At 47.1% G+C, this 18,869-nt stretch overlaps 1 protein-coding gene across 19 annotated transcripts in view; it reads right to left on the bottom strand.

The window, feature by feature from the left end:
* The window catches only part of UBAP2L (ubiquitin associated protein 2 like), a 46,300-nt gene extending 27,500 nt beyond the window's left edge, over positions 1 to 18,800 (bottom strand). For 6 of the 19 annotated variants that reach the window (XM_067539249.1, XM_067539243.1, XM_067539241.1 and 3 more), the window contains exons 1-9: positions 18,709 to 18,800; positions 12,768 to 12,897; positions 12,122 to 12,199; positions 11,561 to 11,671; positions 7,954 to 8,161; positions 7,500 to 7,595; positions 6,694 to 6,739; positions 6,262 to 6,371; positions 2,495 to 2,554 (exon numbers count right to left, since the gene is read on the bottom strand). In XM_067539249.1, the coding sequence (XP_067395350.1) occupies positions 2,495 to 2,554; positions 6,262 to 6,371; positions 6,694 to 6,739; positions 7,500 to 7,595; positions 7,954 to 8,161; positions 11,561 to 11,671; positions 12,122 to 12,199; positions 12,768 to 12,857 (799 nt within the window). In that variant the 5' untranslated portion in view covers positions 12,858 to 12,897; positions 18,709 to 18,800. The other 13 variants (XM_067539258.1, XM_067539257.1, XM_067539256.1 and 10 more) reach the window with 6 other exon arrangements.
* Positions 18,801 to 18,869: the final 69 nt, after the last annotated feature.

Consider the following 18,869-nt stretch of genomic DNA (forward strand, 5'->3'; position numbering starts at 1 on the left):
GCAGCTGCTTGAACACACCACGGAAGCAAATTACTAGTACAACCTATTGTTTGTTTTGCCGGACAAGCTGAGCCTATTCAAACCTCTACATATTTATTCTATTCAGGATCAAAACATTAATGCAGTTTAATCCTTTGGGTCCTGGCAGCCTCCAGGCATCCCACACTTGGGGAACCTGCCCACTTTGCTTCCCACATGGTATCAGATAGGCAGGGGAGGAGAGCACGTGCCACCCTTTTGGGGGGAAGGGGGAGTTAAAAAGCCAGCTCCCCCCATTTCTCATCTGCTTCTTTGCTCCCACAGCAGCAGCTAGAAAAGCCTCACAAGCCCATCTCCCTACCCAGGCAGAGGAAGTGGAAGATCAAGGTACCACAATCAGACTGATTGGCAGAAAGCAGGAAAAAAGGTGCAGGAGGCATCTCTGCTGAGGGACATGGCCCTAGGTCCCCTTTAAACTGCCCTCTCTCAGATCAGTTTGGGGAATAAGAGGAAAAGCAGAGGGGACAGGGAGGGCTGAGTTAAACTCTTCAGATCACAGAGCCCACAAGAAAGGTTTTCCCTACGCTCCAACACTGCTGCCTACCAGGCTGCTTCCTGGGTGTCAGACACCCAGTCCAGCCCTGTCCTAGATTTCTTGTGCTGGAAAGGGAAGGAGAAGGGCATGCAAAGAGCTCTTTCTATCCAGGATGCTCTCCAGAAAGGAAATGGATGGTTTCCTAACCAGCACAATGTATATATACCTTGTTGAAAGTAAACCAAGCACTCTGACGCTCAGGACGGCATCAACTGTCCTATTCAGAAAATCAGGACATTGCCTGCCCTCTCTCCCCTGATGAGGGAGTCTCTTTCAGGGCAGCTGGTCCTCTCTCAGGGAAGGTGTTTGCTGGGAGGGATAATATTATGTATTTTCAAGACAGCAGAGGTGCAGTAATTGAATCCTCTAGTAATGGAGAGTGGTTCTGGTGACTTCCCAGATGCAGCCCGCTCCAATAACAGCAGCTAATTCTCCTCTGCAAAGCTTGGTGCCCTGCTGTATTTGCCATAAGCCTGAGAAGCGGGAATCCTGGGTGTCCCTATTTCTTCTCTCTTCTGAAGCAGGGCATTTCTCTAACATTAACACCAGTCTGCTGCTCCCTTAGCCAACCAGGAGGCCTGCAGGTGCCATAAGTCACTAGATGGATACTCATTGACTAATTCAGAGAAGAGCTTCTGGGCTAGATAAGCTCCATATCCCTTGCTGCTGCCTCGTGCAATGTAAATCCGGATGCACACACACAAACAGGTCCCACACCGAATGGCAGAACTCCAGCAGCTGGATTCACACTAACAGTTGTGTGCTACCCACTGCTTCCACAAGCACTGCTGAAGGTCTCTGCTCAGAGCTGTACACTGGCCATAAGAGAACAGGAAATTGCAAACGAAAGTGACATGCAGGCTTATTCTCAGGGTAAAACTGGGAGGAGATACTCGAGGTCTGTGGAAGCAGGTAGTTGAAAACCTGCATCCCAACCCTCCACAGGATCCTTATCCAGAAAAACAGGCTTTTCCCTTAAAGCCCCAGCTTTCCCCATTTATTCTTTACTTTCAATGGTAAAGCCGTTGATTCACCATCTTTTGAAGTCTTCAGATTGAGCATGGATGCCTTTCTGGAAGATATGCTTTAGTCAAGCAAGTTCCTGGGCTCAGTGCAGGGATAACTGTGAAATTCTCTGGCCTGTGTTGTACAGGAACTCAGGCTAGATGATCTAATGGCCCCTTCAGGTCTCAAAATGCATGAATGGTGAAAAATCGCAAAGGCAGGAAGCAAAGTGACAAGGTCCCTAAATCTCTGAGGTATCAAGAATGCAGGGAATCTCAGAAATCCAGTAACTTCAGGCAAATCTGTACACAGGGAGAAGAAGGGAAGTTACAGAGTGGTGGCATGCCAGAGAAGCGACTAATCGATGCATTGCTTACCACGAAGCAGTTGTAAGTGGGAGTGAAGTGCTGAGATAGCCTAGCAGGACTAATCACACTTGCCGGGACATTCTGAACCCTCTGCAGAAATTTATCATGGGGGCCAGTGAGCAGAGCACTGCCATCACTGAGCCACAGACTCGGGGATACATGCAGCACTTGGAACAAGCAAAGTCAGAACTTTTTGCATTTGAGTGAGAAAGACAGGAGCCTGAGCTGCCTCTGCCTAGCACCACTACCTTGTACTGGGTAGGATGTTATGTTGTCAGGGCCAGAGCCATGGGGGTGCTGTGGGTGCAGACAAGCAGTGGTGGAACCTGAAATTGACACAACCCATAGACCTTTAGACATAACAGCTCCTGATTTACATTTAAGGTGTCAGCATTAGTAAAAGCAGAGTCAGAACAAACATCAAATATTCATTAAAATGAACAAATTAAGAGCGAGAAGAATGACATATCCACAGATATTTCAGTTTTTAAAATAAGCTATAAAGTAAAGGTATCCGGGGCAGTTAGTGCGCCTGGATGTATCATACCAGGAGCAGTGTCAAATTTTCGGGGATAATTTGAGCCCTCACCCCCAATGAAATCAAGTCCTGAAACAAAAAAGAAAAGAAAAAGAAAAACAACCAGTGACATTTTGGCTTGAGAACAAGTTTCATTGCCCCCACGTACACCAGCCACATTGTACCTGTGGATACTGTTAAAATTAAAGAGATGCTCAATACTGCTAAAATGGAAACACAAAATGATCATGCATGACATGTTTGTATAGAACTTATCATGAAATTACCCGATGGACTCATTATAGCACAGATCCTTCCATCTGGAGTGGGGCAATGCTCTCCCCCAAACAGTAATTACAGACTCTGTTTAGATCTACACTGGTTCACGTGTACGTACGTACGTACGCACGCACGCACGCACGCACGCACGCACACTCTACTTGGAAAAGAAAGGTATGAACTTGTAGTAAATAGAAGTGGTGCATTTCTATCCAGTTCTTTTATCCTACACAGAGTAAACAAAGACAACCCCTTGCCCCAGAAGTATGGATTCTTATCCAGCCCTCTGACAATCCAGATTAAATGGCTACACTTTCTCAGACCCATCCGTAGGCATTTCAATCTGCTAAAAAGCTGTGACCAAAAAAAGTGATTTTTAAAGGCTATTCCTGTCTTCTAAAGAGGAGCAAAATTAGAGCTGCACTCTGTGAGGACGCAATAATCGACTTTAATGAACAGCAGCTTTGAAAGTGAGACAGAGAAATGCATCTGCTAGATTACCATAACTACAGCAGTTACTATATTAACCATTTCCTTACACAGGCAGAACGTCCTCTATGGAGACTAACAAGTAACAAGACTTCAGCTTTATTCTCCTTCTTCCAAAATACCAGAAGACATTTCGTAGCTGAGGCAGGCAGACCAAAGGGACAGTGTCAGAAAAGTCTATTTTAAACTTCTGAGGTATGGTGGTGGAGACCTCTTCACTTGAGCAACTCAGGGGAGAGAACGGAGTTCTGACCCCATTGTGGTGTAAGATGCTGCTCTGGAAGACACCGCCCCCCACCCCCCAAACACAGATGTCTAATGAATAGCTTTCATTAGAGTGTCCCATGAGACTATGTCCAGTTATTGCATTGCAAAAAGGGCTTTTACTCAAATCTCACAAACCACCCCCAATGTTTATATGAAAACACACAACACCCCATTTTCACAATGCAAGAAAATGACGACAGCAAGATAAGAGTACTTGGACAGCTCAGGGAGGAGGGGGACTGCTGGACAAAAGGAGGCAATGTGTATAGATTCCCCAGGGGCCAGCTTTCTGTATTAAGAACTCAGCTAGCAAACAGTTTGCAGTAGGAAGCAGAGCACTCCACACATTGGAATCCAGAGAAAGGTGACATGTGAACTCAGAAAGCCTGGCTCAGGAGGATGCACCAAGTACAAGGAAAAGCTGCCACCAGTCAGCCTTATCCCTGCTTACAGAAAGTTTTCTGTGCAAACAGGTGTGCCAAAAGACAGCATCTATGCCAGAAAATGTTGCAAGTGTGCCCGGGGCCCTTGGTCAGCACCTTCCCCAGTTCATAGCAGGGCACTGCATGACTCAGGTAATTCCAATGCATAGCAACCATACTAGATCTGATTGTGCAGCTGTCAGACTTCAAGTGATAACCTCCAAGTATCGTACAATAAAACTTACCAGGAAACCCAATGAACACACACATAAGAACATAAGAACGGCCAGACTGGGTCAGACCAATGGTCCACTTAGCCCAGTATCTTGTCTTCCAACAGTGGCCAATGCCAGGTGCTTCAGAGGGAATGAACAGAACAGGCAATCATCAAGTGATCCATCCTGTCACCCATTCCCAGCTTCTGGCAAACAGAAATCCCTGCCTATCCTGGCTAATAGCCATTGATGGACCTATCCTCCATGAACTTATCTAGTTCTTTTTTGAACCCCATTATAGTCTTGGCTTTCAAAACATCCCCTGGCAAAGAGTTCCACAGGTTGACTGTGCATTGTGTGAAGAAATACTTCCTTTTGTTCCTTTTAAACCTGCCACCTATTAATTTAATATGGTGACCCCTAGTTCTTGTGTTACGAGTAAATTTACTTTCTCCATGCTAGCCAGGATTTTATAACCCTCTCTCACATCCCACCCAGTCGTCATCTTGTCCAAGCTGAAAAGTCCCAGGTTTATTACTCTCCTCTCACATGGAAGCTGTTCCATACCCCTCGTCATTTTTGTTGCCCTTCACTGCACCTTTTCCAACTCCGATATCTCTCTCTTGAGATGGGGTGACCAGATCTGCACGCAGTATTCAAGATGTGGGCGTACCATGGATTTATAAAGAGGCAATGCGATATTTTCTGTCCTATTATCTATCCCTTTCCTAATGATTCCCAACATCCTGTTAAGCTTTTTTGACCGCCGCTGCACATTGAGTGGATGTTTTCAGAGAACTACCCACAGTGACTCCAAGATCTTTCTTGAGTGGTAACAGCTAATGTAGACCCCATCATTTTGTATGTAGAGTTGGGATTATGTTTTCCAATGTGCAGTACTTTGCATTTATCGACACTGAATTTCATCTGTCATTTTGTTGCCCAGTCACACAGTAGTGAGATCCCTTTGTAACTCTTTGCAGTCTGCTTTGGACTTCACTATCTTGAGTAGTTTTGTATCATCTGCAAATTATGCCACCTCACTATTTACCCTTTTTTCCAGATCATTTATGAGTATGTTGAATAGCACTGGTCCCAGTACAGACCCCAGGAGACACCACTATTTACCTCTCTCCATTCTGAAAACTAACCATTTATTCCTACTCTTTGTTTCCTATCTTTTAACCAGTTACTAATCCAGAAGAGGACCTTCCCTCTTATCCCATGACCGCTTACTTTGCTTAAGAACCTTTGATGAGGGACCTTGTCAAAGGCTTTCTGAAAATCTGAGTACACTATATCAACCGGATCACCTTTGTCTACATGTTTGTTGACCCCCTCAAATAATTCTAGTAGGTTAGTGAGGCATGATTTCCCTTTACAAAAACCATGTTGACTCTTCCCCAACAAGTTTGTGTGTCTATGTGTCTGATAATTCTGTTCTTTACTGTAGTTTCAACCAATTTGCCTGGCACTAAAGTTAGCTTACCAGCCTGTAATTGCCGGGGTCGCCTCTGGAGCCTTTTTAAAAAATTGGCCTCACATTACCTATCCTGCAGTCACCTGGTACAGAAGCTGATTTAAATGATAGGTTGCATACCGCAGTTAGTAGTTCTACAATTTCACATTTGAGTTTCTTCAGAACTCTTGGATGAATACCACCTGCTCCTGGTGACTTATTATTGTTTAATTTATCAATTTGTTCCAAAACCTCCTCTATTGACACCTCAATCTGGGACAGTCCCTCAGATTGGTCACCTTAAAAGAATGGCTCAGGTTTAGGAATCTTCCTCACATCCTCAGCCATGAAGACTGATACAAAGAATTCATTTAGTGTCTCCACAGTAGCCTTATCTTCCTTGAGTGCTCCTTTAGTATCTCGATTGTCCAATGGCCCCACTGGTTGTTTAGCAGCTTCCTGCTTCTGATGCACTTAACACATTTTGTTGTTGTTACTTATTGAGTCATTGGCTACATCGGACACTTGCAAGAAGAACAGCATTGCCCTGAATCCACAATCCATTCCCTCACTATTGGATCCAGGTGACTGAAGGGGACTTGCAAGAAATTGATTTGTGATCTAACCAGGAGATAGTAATGGGATGGAAACATGGAGGTCACTTACTTGTCCCATCGTCAGGCTCAAAGCTACCAGTGCTGCTCCATGTGTTGTTGCTGTTCCCATAGTTGTCCTCTGTGCTGGCTGGCTCTGCATAATCAGCTGGGTTGAAAGTTCTGGAACAGGGATTGGGAAGCAAGTTTAGATTTTCTTGTAACTGCTGTGAGTGAAAATCAATCACATTTAAACCAAGGCATGGCTAAACGATTCCGAGCAGGCCCCATCCACTTTGTAAGACAAACCTACTGCTCTCTTAGCCATTACAATTACAACTCCGCATGATACAGCTGCTGCAATGGGGCAGCTACATAAACCAACAGGGATGACAGAAGCCACCAGTTAGTTTAACAAGACTTATGTTGCCCCCTGCCCACCCCCATGCAGAGAGAAACTCACAAATGATCTTGCTTTTCTTGTTTTGTATCCAATAAAACTTACCCCATGCCCTGAGCAGAAAATCTTCCCCCTCGCCTTCCAGAGCCACCTGTAAGACACACGCACACCAGCATTATCTTGCAGTCAAACCGTGAGGCTCACAGCTCTGCTGTGTGGTGCTGGGAAGGTAAGTGTTTAACATTATGTGGCATTTCAGATACCCAACATATGAATGTCCAGTATCTTCCTGCACTGATAAGATTTCAGACTGCTCCTTTACATGCATGTGAATTACACATTAGCAGTGTAATTGGTGATAAATGATGCCAGCCACAGATTAGCTCCCCATCTGTCGCAAGGCACAAATATCAGAGGCCAGACATTCCCAATCTATAGGATGTGGCCTCATCAACAATTACCAAACAGCTCAGGTTGTTTCATGGAAAGATTCATTTTTAAAATGCTCAGCAATGAGAATCAATGAGCGTTGCTCACAGAGAGCAGCAAAGTTGCCCAGCGGTACGAGCAGAGAACAGGAACGGCAGCACTCAGATTCTGCTGCTAACAAATGCTTTGCCTGAACTCATACAATAGCCTCTTTTGTCTTTGTTTCCCCCACCTGTAAAATGGGATAATATTTAACAGACTCGGGGGCAGGGCGCGAGAACTAGTTAATGTCTCTAAAGTGCTTAGATGGTGCAAAGCAACACGTAGATGCTAAGCATTAACACTAGAGTAGAGGTGAAAAATATTTACTGTTCGTGACTTATGCTCAGCACCTCAAGACGTCTCTTCGAAAGAGCTTTTCAAAGTCTATGGGAAAGAGCGACAGTGACCCACACACCACTACCACACAGGCCCTGCTGTACCTCTGCCTCGTCCACGCCCCCGTCTTCCTCTCTCTGTGCCTCTTCCAGAAGATCCGCCACTCTTACCGCCATCCAGCCCATTCTCCTGGCCTCGAACTGAAAGACACAGAGAACGACAGCTTCCAGTATCATTCTAGACGTGGGAGGAGACCTGGCCTAGGCCATCTGATGATGGTGGCATGGGAAACGGGCACAGAGCTATAGATGCCATGTCAGCATATTTTGCTCCTGGTAGTGACATTTGGCAGCTATGGCCCATCACCCAGGGACTCAGATGCCCAAAGGTCAGGGAAGCACCTCATGGCTGCAAGGCACCAGATGGGACCCCGTATACATGCAAGGCACTAGATGGGACCCCGTATACATACGAGAGGATGATTTTTTAGCCATTTTTCTAGGCTTATGAGCTTTAAAACAAGGTGCTGAAGTTAATGTTAAGTGTCCTGCCATGTACCATGATAGTTACAGTTGCTATTAAAGGGCAGGCTCATACACTCTCTTCCACGGCTGGTGCCTCGGCCCCGTCTCGGTGGCCCACCACGTCGCCGGCTGTAATCCCGATCCCTGTCCCGGTTCTCTTTGCCTTCTTCGCTGGGTTCTGTTTGCCCGCTGTCCTTCTGCCCTGAGACTCCTTTTTTCTTCCCAACCATTTCCCAGGAATGCTGAAGTTTAGCAGAGGGGGAAAGAAGTTCATCATTTGATCAATACTGGATGAAGTCTATATGCATAATTTAACACCCTAGGGAGAATATAATGAGGGAAGACAGAAAACTATTCCAGTCAAACAAGGAAGGCCCTTAATTCAAAGCTTCACCTCACAGCCACTGCCCATCTCTTCTCTCCACTGCCTGAGCTGACTCCATCCTGGTAGCTTTTGCTCAAAAAGCCACCAGTCCAGGAATGCTTGTTCCTTGGTTTGCGCTCTTTCATTTTAAGTGACGTTTGACTGAGTCCCAAGGGACTCCAGTCTGCACTGAGAACAGACACAGCATGGGCAACCACAAGACAGGCTTCTCTCGCTGCTGATCCGCAGGCAGTTTTTAGGGCTAAGAGGTCTGTTTCGTTTTAGCCCATCTCAGAGGCCAATCAAGGGTTTGAGCTGTGCTTGTTCTCTACCCAAAGAACTGAAGAAAGAACCATCATCTCTTTGAAGTCACTGTGCACATGGACTAATTTGACTTTTTGCTGTCTCAGATCTCCAAATTGCCTCAGGCTCCTGGCCAGCAGACAGGGTGATTACTTGCCCTCATTTAAGGGAATGGAAATGTTCTCTCAATAGCAACAGAATCTTTTTTTAAAAAGTTCCAGTGATTACTCAGCTCATTATCAAGGAATCTCAGGCACAGATCTGTGCTAAGTCACTCATTCCAGAGAAGACCCAATTAAAGGATTCCAGAAAAACATTCCATTATCTCAGTCATTTGAAAAGTAACATTTGGGGGGCTGTAAGGAGAGGAAGGAACTACCCATGTTTTTGGCAAGACAACCCAAAAAGACCTCACTAGCTTAGGCCCCAGGTGATGGTATCTGTCCATAGAACATGTTAACTGCTGAAATTACAAAAACATCCCAGGGTACCTGTTGTTCCTACCACAGAGGCATCGCTTCTAGGGAAAAGAGCATTGTGGAACATAGCAAAAGCCCCACAAAACAGGAAAGCTCAAGTCACCCTAAGTTTAAGTAAAACAAGCTAGAAAACAACGCACCACCTCATTCCAGTTACCCAAGGCAGATTTATTTCATGCCAGTATGAAATGGTTTCACATTCATACTGAAGCGATGCTGTACACTGTTAGCACAATTAACAGGGAGTCACAAGTCACTGAAACACCTGAAAACATGACTCGCTGACTAACGAACTGCTGGCCTTGGATGGCAACACACTGAGTGGCAGGTAAAAAAGCTTTGAGGCACAAACTGCCCTCAACCAGAGGAGTCTCTTCACAGGGAACTGACTCAGAAGGAAGTCAGGATGATATTTACTTTGTACAGCAGAACTATAAAGAAAATCAAACTCAGAACTATCCTGTCCGCTCTTCTAGCCTCTGAAATGTGACAAGGTGCAATATCAATCTGTGAAGCAAGTGAGCCAGCACTCACTAATGCGAGGGCACCCTTGAGGCATTCGTTAACAATTGCATAACATCCAAACAAGCATCTTTTCCGAGTTGTTCAGCAGAAGTTGAACTCTGAAGAGGAGCAGCTCAGAAAGTTTTAGCCAATTACAGTTCAGATGCAGACTCTGCTCAGATTGCTGCAGGTGGCAACCTGTAGGCCCATGTGGCGCTGCAGACTAAAGAAGTAGCTGGTGCTGGGCAGGGTTTACCCTGCCAACACCCGTCCTGCCTTCACAAAGTTACTGCGTGACCATGTCTGGCATCTCGCACTGTTGGGTACCTCCGCTGCCCATATAAAGGAAAAATGGCAGATCTTCAGATTTTATATAACCCAAACAATTATTTTCATGAGCAGTTTGCTCATTTAAGAAATTAAACTGCTAGGATTTTAATGGCATGTCAGGTCTCTTGGAAGAAACCCTGGAAGTGATTCTGGTGAAGCGCAGAATCACAGCTGAGGTTTCCTAGGTTAAATGTGCTCCTGTTATATATTCCCTTTTTAAAAGGAGTTTACAAGCTAACCAATAGCCAGTTTGTGTGTGCTTCCGGGTAGAAAGGGCTGCTCCTTAAACCCACATGGCTCAGTGAAGGCACAGAAGCATCCACCATGTGGACAGCACTGAACTCAGTATATGCCAAAGCACACTGGAGCCCACAGATGGGAAGGAGAGATGTTCTGCAGAATGCAGATGACAGTGGAATACAATTCAGTAATTAGGACATCTTCCTTTTTTACTTTTAATTAAAAGAAATCCAGCTAGCGCACCATACACTAATTGGTTCCCAACCTTTTTGAGTGAAAGCCCCACTAGTTAACACTAGGTAAAACACGCGCACGAGCACAAACCCAGCCCCGCCCCACCCCCTCACCAGCCATAAACACACACAACCCCTATAAACATGTACGTAATTTAATGTTATTGTTGTTATAAATTACTCTTACCGGCCTTTCCTGGCACAGCTGCCGCCACATGCCTCATGTGCCGCCACCCCCCATGGACTGAGGCTAATGGAGGCGGGCCCTGGTGTGTTGGCCAGGGTTGCTCCAGGCCCCCAGCAGCATGGAGCTACTCCCCTCCAGCTGGGTGCCTGGCTGGTGTAGAGCTGGGGAGGCTGCTCCTCCGCTCTCCCTGATGTGGAGATCAAGCCTGCTGCACCTGGTGTGGAGCTAGGAGAGCTAATGACCTCGGTACTACTGAAGCCTCATGAAGCCCCTGTAATCTTTGGTGCCTCTCCCAAGAGGGTCCCGCCCCACCCCAGGTGGGGAACCGTTGCACTAACGTGACAGTCTCAAACCCACTAGAGCTAGGAAATGTGGTTAAGATCAGCTCCCCAACACAAGCAGTACCCAGTGTACCCAGAGAGACAAGATCCGACCTCAGCTGCGGTTTGGAAGGATCTGATTGGGGAATAACGTCAAACCTATCGTTTCATCAGCTGTAACAGAATCAGTGCTTGGGCTGCTTTACCATAAAGGTGACAGACACTCCCAGGAGTTAGGTCCTTCGGGCAGATGCTCACCGGGAGGCTTTCCTCTTATTCCCAATGGTAAGTATGAGAGGACGTGGACACTCACATGAGCCGTGGAGATCAAGTCTACCCTGGCGGGACAGAGCACACCTAGCAGGCACTGGTCCCTGGGACCCACAAAAGGATGCCACACAGCAGGGACAGCCCATGCAGTGGGGAACGCGCCACCTGAGAGAGCATGGACTGCCCCAAGATCAGGACCAAAGACTTCAAAGTTCAGGAGATGCAGAAAGAAACAGAGGCTTACTAGGTTACTCACGTGCTTCCTTTGAGCCTGTCAGCTGACGCTACCCAAGTTACCCGTCCTGAGCGTTCTTCAGGCGCACTCAGTTGTACTACCTGGATATCAGTAGCCCCAACCAGGCTTCACACAGCCCCCTTTTTGCTAATCAAAGCTCACGGAGCCAGTCCTACCGTGTCCGGATTTCCCTCCAGCAGCACGTTGATGGCTCTGTTGACATCCCCATTGCAGTCGTGCAGAGCAATCACACACTCATCCTGGTTCTTGCCCGTGATATCAATCAGCTGTGGAGAGGAAGATGACACAATCAGCTCATTCCAAACCCAGAGAGGACTGATGCCTCCTTAGAGCTAAGAAATGCCTTGGGTTTGAGAGGAGAGAGAACCTGCAATTGCAGAAAAGAGCGACAAGAAGTGTCCAGGCTTGGACATCTCCTCACTGTCCTTTATTTTAACTGTGTCCCCCAAAATATACTGTGAGTGGCCAGAGAAGCAGGAGTGAGGGTTCCCCCATGTCTCAAGAGGTCCTAAAGTCACCTCTTACCAGTTAACGTGGAGGCAGCGCCTTGCAAAGCCCAAAGTGACTCCAGATGTTGACAAGAAGCCCTCACAACAAAAGGGTGATAGTGCAGCAGAGAACTGATGGCACAACCTCACGAGCTTATATGTGGGACACAAAGTAACACATCCTCTAACCAGAGACACTGCTCAACCCTGGGTCCTCCCCACACTCACTTGTTTCACCTTCTCCTCAAAGTCAGCATCGTTGTGGTCCGAAATCATCTGTGCAAGTCGAATCTGTTCTGCAGTGGCCTAGAGAGATTGCAGGTGATAATGGAGGGTTAGAGCAGTGCATTTCAAACTAACCCTCTTCTAAAGCACTTACAGCTTCTTTGAGAACACCAGTAAGGAGTGGGGGGAATAGGGGCATGCAGGTAGAAGGTTTCAAAGTGGAGATAAAGATGAAAGAGGGAGAGGTGGAGAGGTCTGAAGGAGAGTGAAATGCCACTGAATGGTGTCTCTGTGTCCATGTGAGCCACTTCTAGCTTCCCAGGACAGATCCCTCAGCACAGGCAGAAACAAGAACCGCAAAGCAAACTCTGCAAGTGGCACATCAGCCAGCCGTGTTTACCTGCAGGGGCAAGGAGTGGTCAGGAAAAAGCAGAGCTGTTTCAGCTCCAGCTCTCACTTGGAAATTGCACTGTCAGAAAGCCTGGTTAGCCAGCCCACCCACCGCTAACAGCAGCACACTTCATCACAGGGGAAGCCGTTTGAGGTGGTATGTTAAGTCAAACCCAATTATTAGTCAACTGCTCAGACTAGCTGAAGGTGCCAGATCTCCACCTCCAAGCCAGCTGGTTTCCATGGACACTCCCCTTACCTGTGGCCGTTGCTTGTGCTGTGTCTGGTTCTGTGTTTGTGTCTGCTCCCAGTTACCCCGGGCTCGGTTAGTGCCCACCGAGGTCATCATTTACAGTATATACAAATAACAGTATTTACAAGGTAGAACTCTGCAGTGGGGTAGAGGAGGAGAGAGAACAGATTGTTAGAAACTGAAAACAAAGGGCAGCACTGAGACTCTGAACGAATGAGTGGGTGGGACAGCAAAGTAAAGTTTGTGCCCCCAAAAACCACTATACACCAACTCCATTTCCACAGAGAACTAAAACTAAAAGGCCACCCACCCACCTTTTTTAACTTACTGAAGCACAAACATGTAATATGCCATATCTGAAATGCAGAACTTAGCACCCCCACTGAAATACCCCGGGATTTCCTGCCATCCCCTCCTGCCTATTTTGCCTCCCCAAAATCTCAGGGACTCGGTCTCAGGAGCAGAAACACTTTCTCCCGGGTAGGAGGCAGCCTAACTTTCCACTGCTGAAATGCAAGAGGCTGCGGCATACACGGATCATTCCATGCACAGGACCCGGAGGCACCTCAATGCAACCCTGATGGACACTTATAAGTACAGAAAAACAGCTCAAAACCCCAAGACCAGCAGTTGAATTTCTGTTCTTGTTGCTTTCATCCTCTGCTCCTCACAAGTTCACTCTCTCACCCCAGAGAAAGTTGGGGAAGTGACTCTCCAAGTCAAGGTGTTTCTAATATGGAACAGGTTTGTGGGTTTGATTTGTTTGTTTGTTTGAAATAGACAGAGCTCTCATCTTCAAACACAAACCCATCTTATTTGGGCTGTGACCCTGTTTCTAGGAATATTAATTTTTCATCTCTAACCCAACACACTCTGGAAAAAAAAGTGCTATAAATATCATCTAAAGGATTCCGAAATGCTTTAAAAATTCTATGCAAGATTCAATCACTTCACCCATGACCGATGTAGGGCACAGTAACCAGTGAGACACTCACAGCAATGCTAATAGTTTCAGGACTTCCTGTCCAGGAATAGTTCAGCACAGGGACTATATCACAGCCAAATTAAATCACAAATCCCTACTCCCCCAATGCAAGGGAAGTCCTGCAGTCACAGTAACACCTTGTGCCATCTCACCATACCTAACCAGCTCCAAAGAATAAGGAATGCCATGTACATTCAAAAGCACCAAGCAGGATTTCAGTTATTTATGAGCCTCTGAACTAAGTAACTTTGAACTTAATTACTTTACCAGTAGGTTAATAAAGCTATCGCTCTGCCTCTGGAGTGACAGGCCCTTCACTAGCAGCTAACACAGCTACCCTAATCCAAGAAGGAACAAATAATGCATGCAGACAGATATTTGGCAAGGAAACCCAGCAACAGGATCAAGTGACCAGTATCTGATCTGAAACTTTATTCAGGGAGATCAATTTTGTACCAACAAGTGGGAACCAGTGTACTGGAGAAGGTGGGTGGGAGCGAGTGAAAAGCATCATCAGCATAAGGCACTGCTAAAGGATGGGTAATCTAAATCTTCAAGGACAGTCAGTAGACACAGATCAACTAGATCTTTCCTTTGGAGTACAAAGCAGTCTCCCAAAGTTAGCTCTGCACTCTGTTTGTAAAGCTGCAATACTACTTTACTGTTCCAGTGAGAGTTGGCATGTACCAGCTTCTATTGTTCACTTGAATGCATGCTTCTAATGCAATCTTTCCTGCAGCTTCCCACAAGAGGACAAGAAATCCACCTCCTTGAGTTATGCAATGCAACTTTAAAAAATACAAAGACTCCTAAATAATACTGATTTTTCAGAACTTTTTGAAACATCCATATCTTGCTCAGTTCTTTCAGCAGTAAAATCTGTGGTACCTGTTGGGCAAGTCTGCAAAAATCTAACTGCCAGATAACGTTTGAGACAAATAATCTCAGAATTCCTGAGTTTCAAGCTTAGACTGATGCCCTCTGACAAGTCACAACCTCTGCCTTGCTTTCCCCATCCATAACACGGGGGTAACAATCACCTGCCTTTGTTGTTATTATTTGCATTACCACAGCACTTAAGAGTCCTAGTCATGGACCAGGAGCTTATTGTGCTGCGTGGTGTACAAAAATGGAACAAAAAGATCATCTCTGCCCCAAGGAGCTTCAAATCCAAGTATAAGACAAGAGACAACAGGTGGATACACACAGAGAGGGAGTATGAGGAAATAATGAGACAATATTGATTAGCATGGGAGGCTGTGGTCTCAGTGCACCAGGAGCCTAACCGCTGTAAAGATTATATAGGTGTCACGGCAAAGGAGAGTTCAAAGGGGTTTTGAAGAGGGATAATAAGGTAGCTTTGTGGATGCTTGGGGGACGACCTACCTCACAAGTGTAGCTGTGAGGATTACTGTTTGAGATGTGCTACAGAAATGCAGAGTATTACAGACATTTCTTGATGCATTAAATATACTACATGCTCATGACCAGGCTGTGTGTGTATGCAAGGCCCGCAATTAACTTTTAGACTTGATGAGTAACATTTAGACTCCCCAAGTTCCATCTTCCTTTCCAATGCCTGAAACATCTTCACGAACAATACAGACCGATGGTTTTCCCCTGAACTTATACTGCTGTCACTTACACACAAGCCGGATCATTTGCCAATACACCTCTAACAATATCACTGCCTAATACAAAGCATAATAACCCAAGCTACCTAGCTCAGCACTCAATAAGAGCATTCAGGGGTAGAGTTAATGCAGAAAACTAGGCCTATTTCCCCCCCGCCCCCACCTCCGTTAAAGCACTGCAGAAACTTTTACAGAAGTCAGAAAATGAAATGTCATCTCAGGCTATTTAGCAAACCCTCTCTCACTAATTCTTCCCCAAAGCATTACTCTTATTCCTCACTGGAATATCTATTCCAGTTCTAAGTATTTCACATACAAACAAGTTATCATATTAAACCAATTTGGCATCAGAATTGCAGGCCCAGAGGGAAGGAATACTGCACATTTCATACTGCAGGAACTTAATCTGCAATTTCAGTAAGATCTGGTTCTATTACTTTCCTGTCCTAAACCCTTGTGCAGTTACCAGGCACTGTTTTAACAGCTGCCATGTTCCAATCCAGGCACAGCTGAATTTTAACCGTGAATTAAATAACCCTATGTATAAAGCTCAGCACGCAACTACCGATATAAGTATCGGTTCTGGCTCCAACACTGCAATAAGCTCCATGCAACGTCCCACAGACTTCAGTGGGGCTGTGTAGGCACAGGGCTACACCTACCAAGAATCCACTTCACAATCATGCACTAGTTTGTGCGGCACCTTGGAATCCTTTGGGATTAAGCACAGTTAAAAATGCAAAATATTAGTCCAGCAGTCTAACATCTGAAACGTTACCACACTGAAACAGTGACAGCCTGATCTAACTGATGGTTCAAACTGGTATTTTGTTCCCTCATTTTACCTGTATATTTCTTTTTAAATTATAAAGCATCTCATACTTCAAGGCAGATGCTAGATAAATAAAATTGTGAATCCAGATCATCAGGGACACAATGGAAGGATTCTAGAATGAAAGGAGCTAGAGAAATGAAAAACACTATCAAATCAGTTTGGCTTCTGTATTACATGACAAAAAGGGAAACACTATTTACATAGCATCAGACAAAGCTACAATGCTCCACAACTATATAACATGACCACTACCTCAAGGAGCTTGCAATTTAATTTACTATTATTTTAATGCTATGGTTTTTAGTAATTTACTTTGCAGTTATCTTCACTTTCTGTATTAAATTACCACTGCTTTTCATTTTACAAGTAGATGAGATGATTCCTGTCTATGCAGGCTAGTAAGTATTTTGTGGTCTTCAGGAAAAAAGGAGACAGAGAAATGTAAGATTAATAATAATCTAAGTGTCCCATCAGAAATCCCGGCTCAGCTGCATTATGTAGAGCAGTGATCTCTCACTCAGTTTTGCAGTATTGGAAGAAGTGTTCGGAGCACAACACAACTTCAGGAGACCTAGGTTCTATTCCCAGCTCTGCCAGACTTCCTGGATGACTTTAGGCAAGTCACAGCATGACTCAGCCTCAGTTTCCCTATCTGTTAGAAAGGAATGATGATATTTTCACACCCCCACCAGGAAGCTTAATTAAAATATGCAAAAGGCTCTGAGGTCTCAGATGAAAGGACCATAAGAAGGGCCAAGTATATAGAATGATTATTCTGCACTGCTGGAGAGCATGTGCACCGGAAAGAGCCTGACACAGAGATATTCTATAAGGGTTGTTTACACTTTGCAAAGCAGCAAACACATTTCAGTTATGGATGAAATAATTCATGGGTATGGAGAACACAGATCCATGCAAGCATTTTGCAATAAAAGCACTAATGAAATCTGAATGTAGCATTAGCCGGTTATCTTACTGGAAGTTCTGAATAGATAGTTACAAAGGATACATAAATGTACTTTAACAAGCGATTCTGAACTGGCGTGGATGCCAACAGAATGGAATGACCCTTCAGGAGATACAGCCAGTATAAATAAGCACTCAATATTATTATTTCAAGTTGCTGCAGGTTCCTGTGAATATGTTGGTAATTCAAACTCTGCTGAAACAAAGATTATCCTGGATTGTTGGGGGCATGCTATGTAATAAATGCATGTGATGCAAGGTACTAAAGAAGTGTATAAGACTGGATTGAGTTATAGTTTGCACACACAGTCAAGTAAAGCCCGTTGGAGCCCACTTGAGCAACGGGTGCCACACACAAGTGTTTGCACAATTGCTACAAGCTGTCAGAAGTGCCTCAAAAACAATATGGTCTATGGAATGCTACTGAAATGAATCCACCATTGTAATTGTTACATCCACCAGCAGGATGATCACACAGAATAACCCCTTAGGGTAAAGGAGGCACGGTGCAAAGACAGTACCAGAAGGGCAGAACAGAGTAGCATGGAAGTTCCCAGTGGCCTGCACAGGCCTCTGTCTGCTTGGGAGACAGAGGGGCAGATCCAACAGCAGACAATGGGACCAAGCAGCCCACAGGATCAGAAAGGTTTCACGGCCGCAGGGCCAACAGCAACAGCCGTGAAGGGAGCGGATCTACTCGGGTACTTCTGTGCTCACCCCAGGGCAGGAGCCGGAGGCCAGCAGGGCTGGGTGGGTTTGAGAGTCTGCCCCCAGCGCCGGGGACAGGGATCAGCCGGCGGGGCTGCACGTCCATTGTGCGTGGGGGCCGCTGCCCCCGAGTCCGCAGCAGGCAGAAGCCGCCTGAAGCGCGGTCAGGGAGCGGGGCGCACGGCCCGGCGGGAGCGGAGGCTGCACGGGGCCAGGCAGGCTCCATCCAGGCCGAGGCGGGAAGCAGCCAGCAGGGCCGGCCAGCTGCATGGCCATTGTGTGGGGCGGGGGGCGCAGGGGCCGGGGCCGCGGCCCCATCCGGCGCGGAGGTCAAGGCAGGCAGCGGCCGCAACGGGGGCCGCGAGCGCAGGGCCGGGCCGGGCCGGACCCGACCCCTCCCCCGGGCAGGGAGCCCCCGCCGAGCCGAGGGGGGGGAGAGGAGGGAAGGGAGAGTAGCCGCCGCGCCGCTTCCGCCCTCATGGCCGCAGCCGCCATTCCCCGCCTCCCTGGGCCAGGCCCCCCGCCGCCCCTGCCCGGCCGCGCGCACTACGCGAGCCCCCGGCTTCGGCCGGGCCCACTAGGCCGCGAACCCGACCATAAACAAAACCCGCCGCACGGCGTCCGGATCCGGGCAGGGAGGGGGGCCGGGGCCGCCTCCCCCGAGCCGGGGGGGGCGAGGGGGGGAAGGAAGGCCGCGCCGCCCGCTGCCGGCCCGCGCCGCCTCCCCCGGCGGAGCCGCGGCGCCCCGCGGGGACCGGGATTTAAAGGGGCCGCGCGCAATTACCGGGGCCGCCGCCGCCTCCGCGTTGCCAACTTTACCTGAGTCTCCACCACACTGACAACTACCCAGCGGCGCCCGCCCCATCACGTGATGCGGGAGAGGGCGGGGCCCTGCCGGCCTCAGCCCGTCCCCGCCACGTGATCCGGGCGGGCGCCTCTTTTCCCGTCCGCCGCCGTCACGTGGCTCGGCCGCGCCCTTC

Source organism: Emydura macquarii, unplaced genomic scaffold (assembly GCF_026122565.2).
Source record: "Emydura macquarii macquarii isolate MOO-44397 ecotype Brisbane River unplaced genomic scaffold, CSIRO-AGI_Emac_v2 contig_527, whole genome shotgun sequence".
NCBI classification, from domain to species: Eukaryota; Metazoa; Chordata; order Testudines; family Chelidae; genus Emydura; species Emydura macquarii.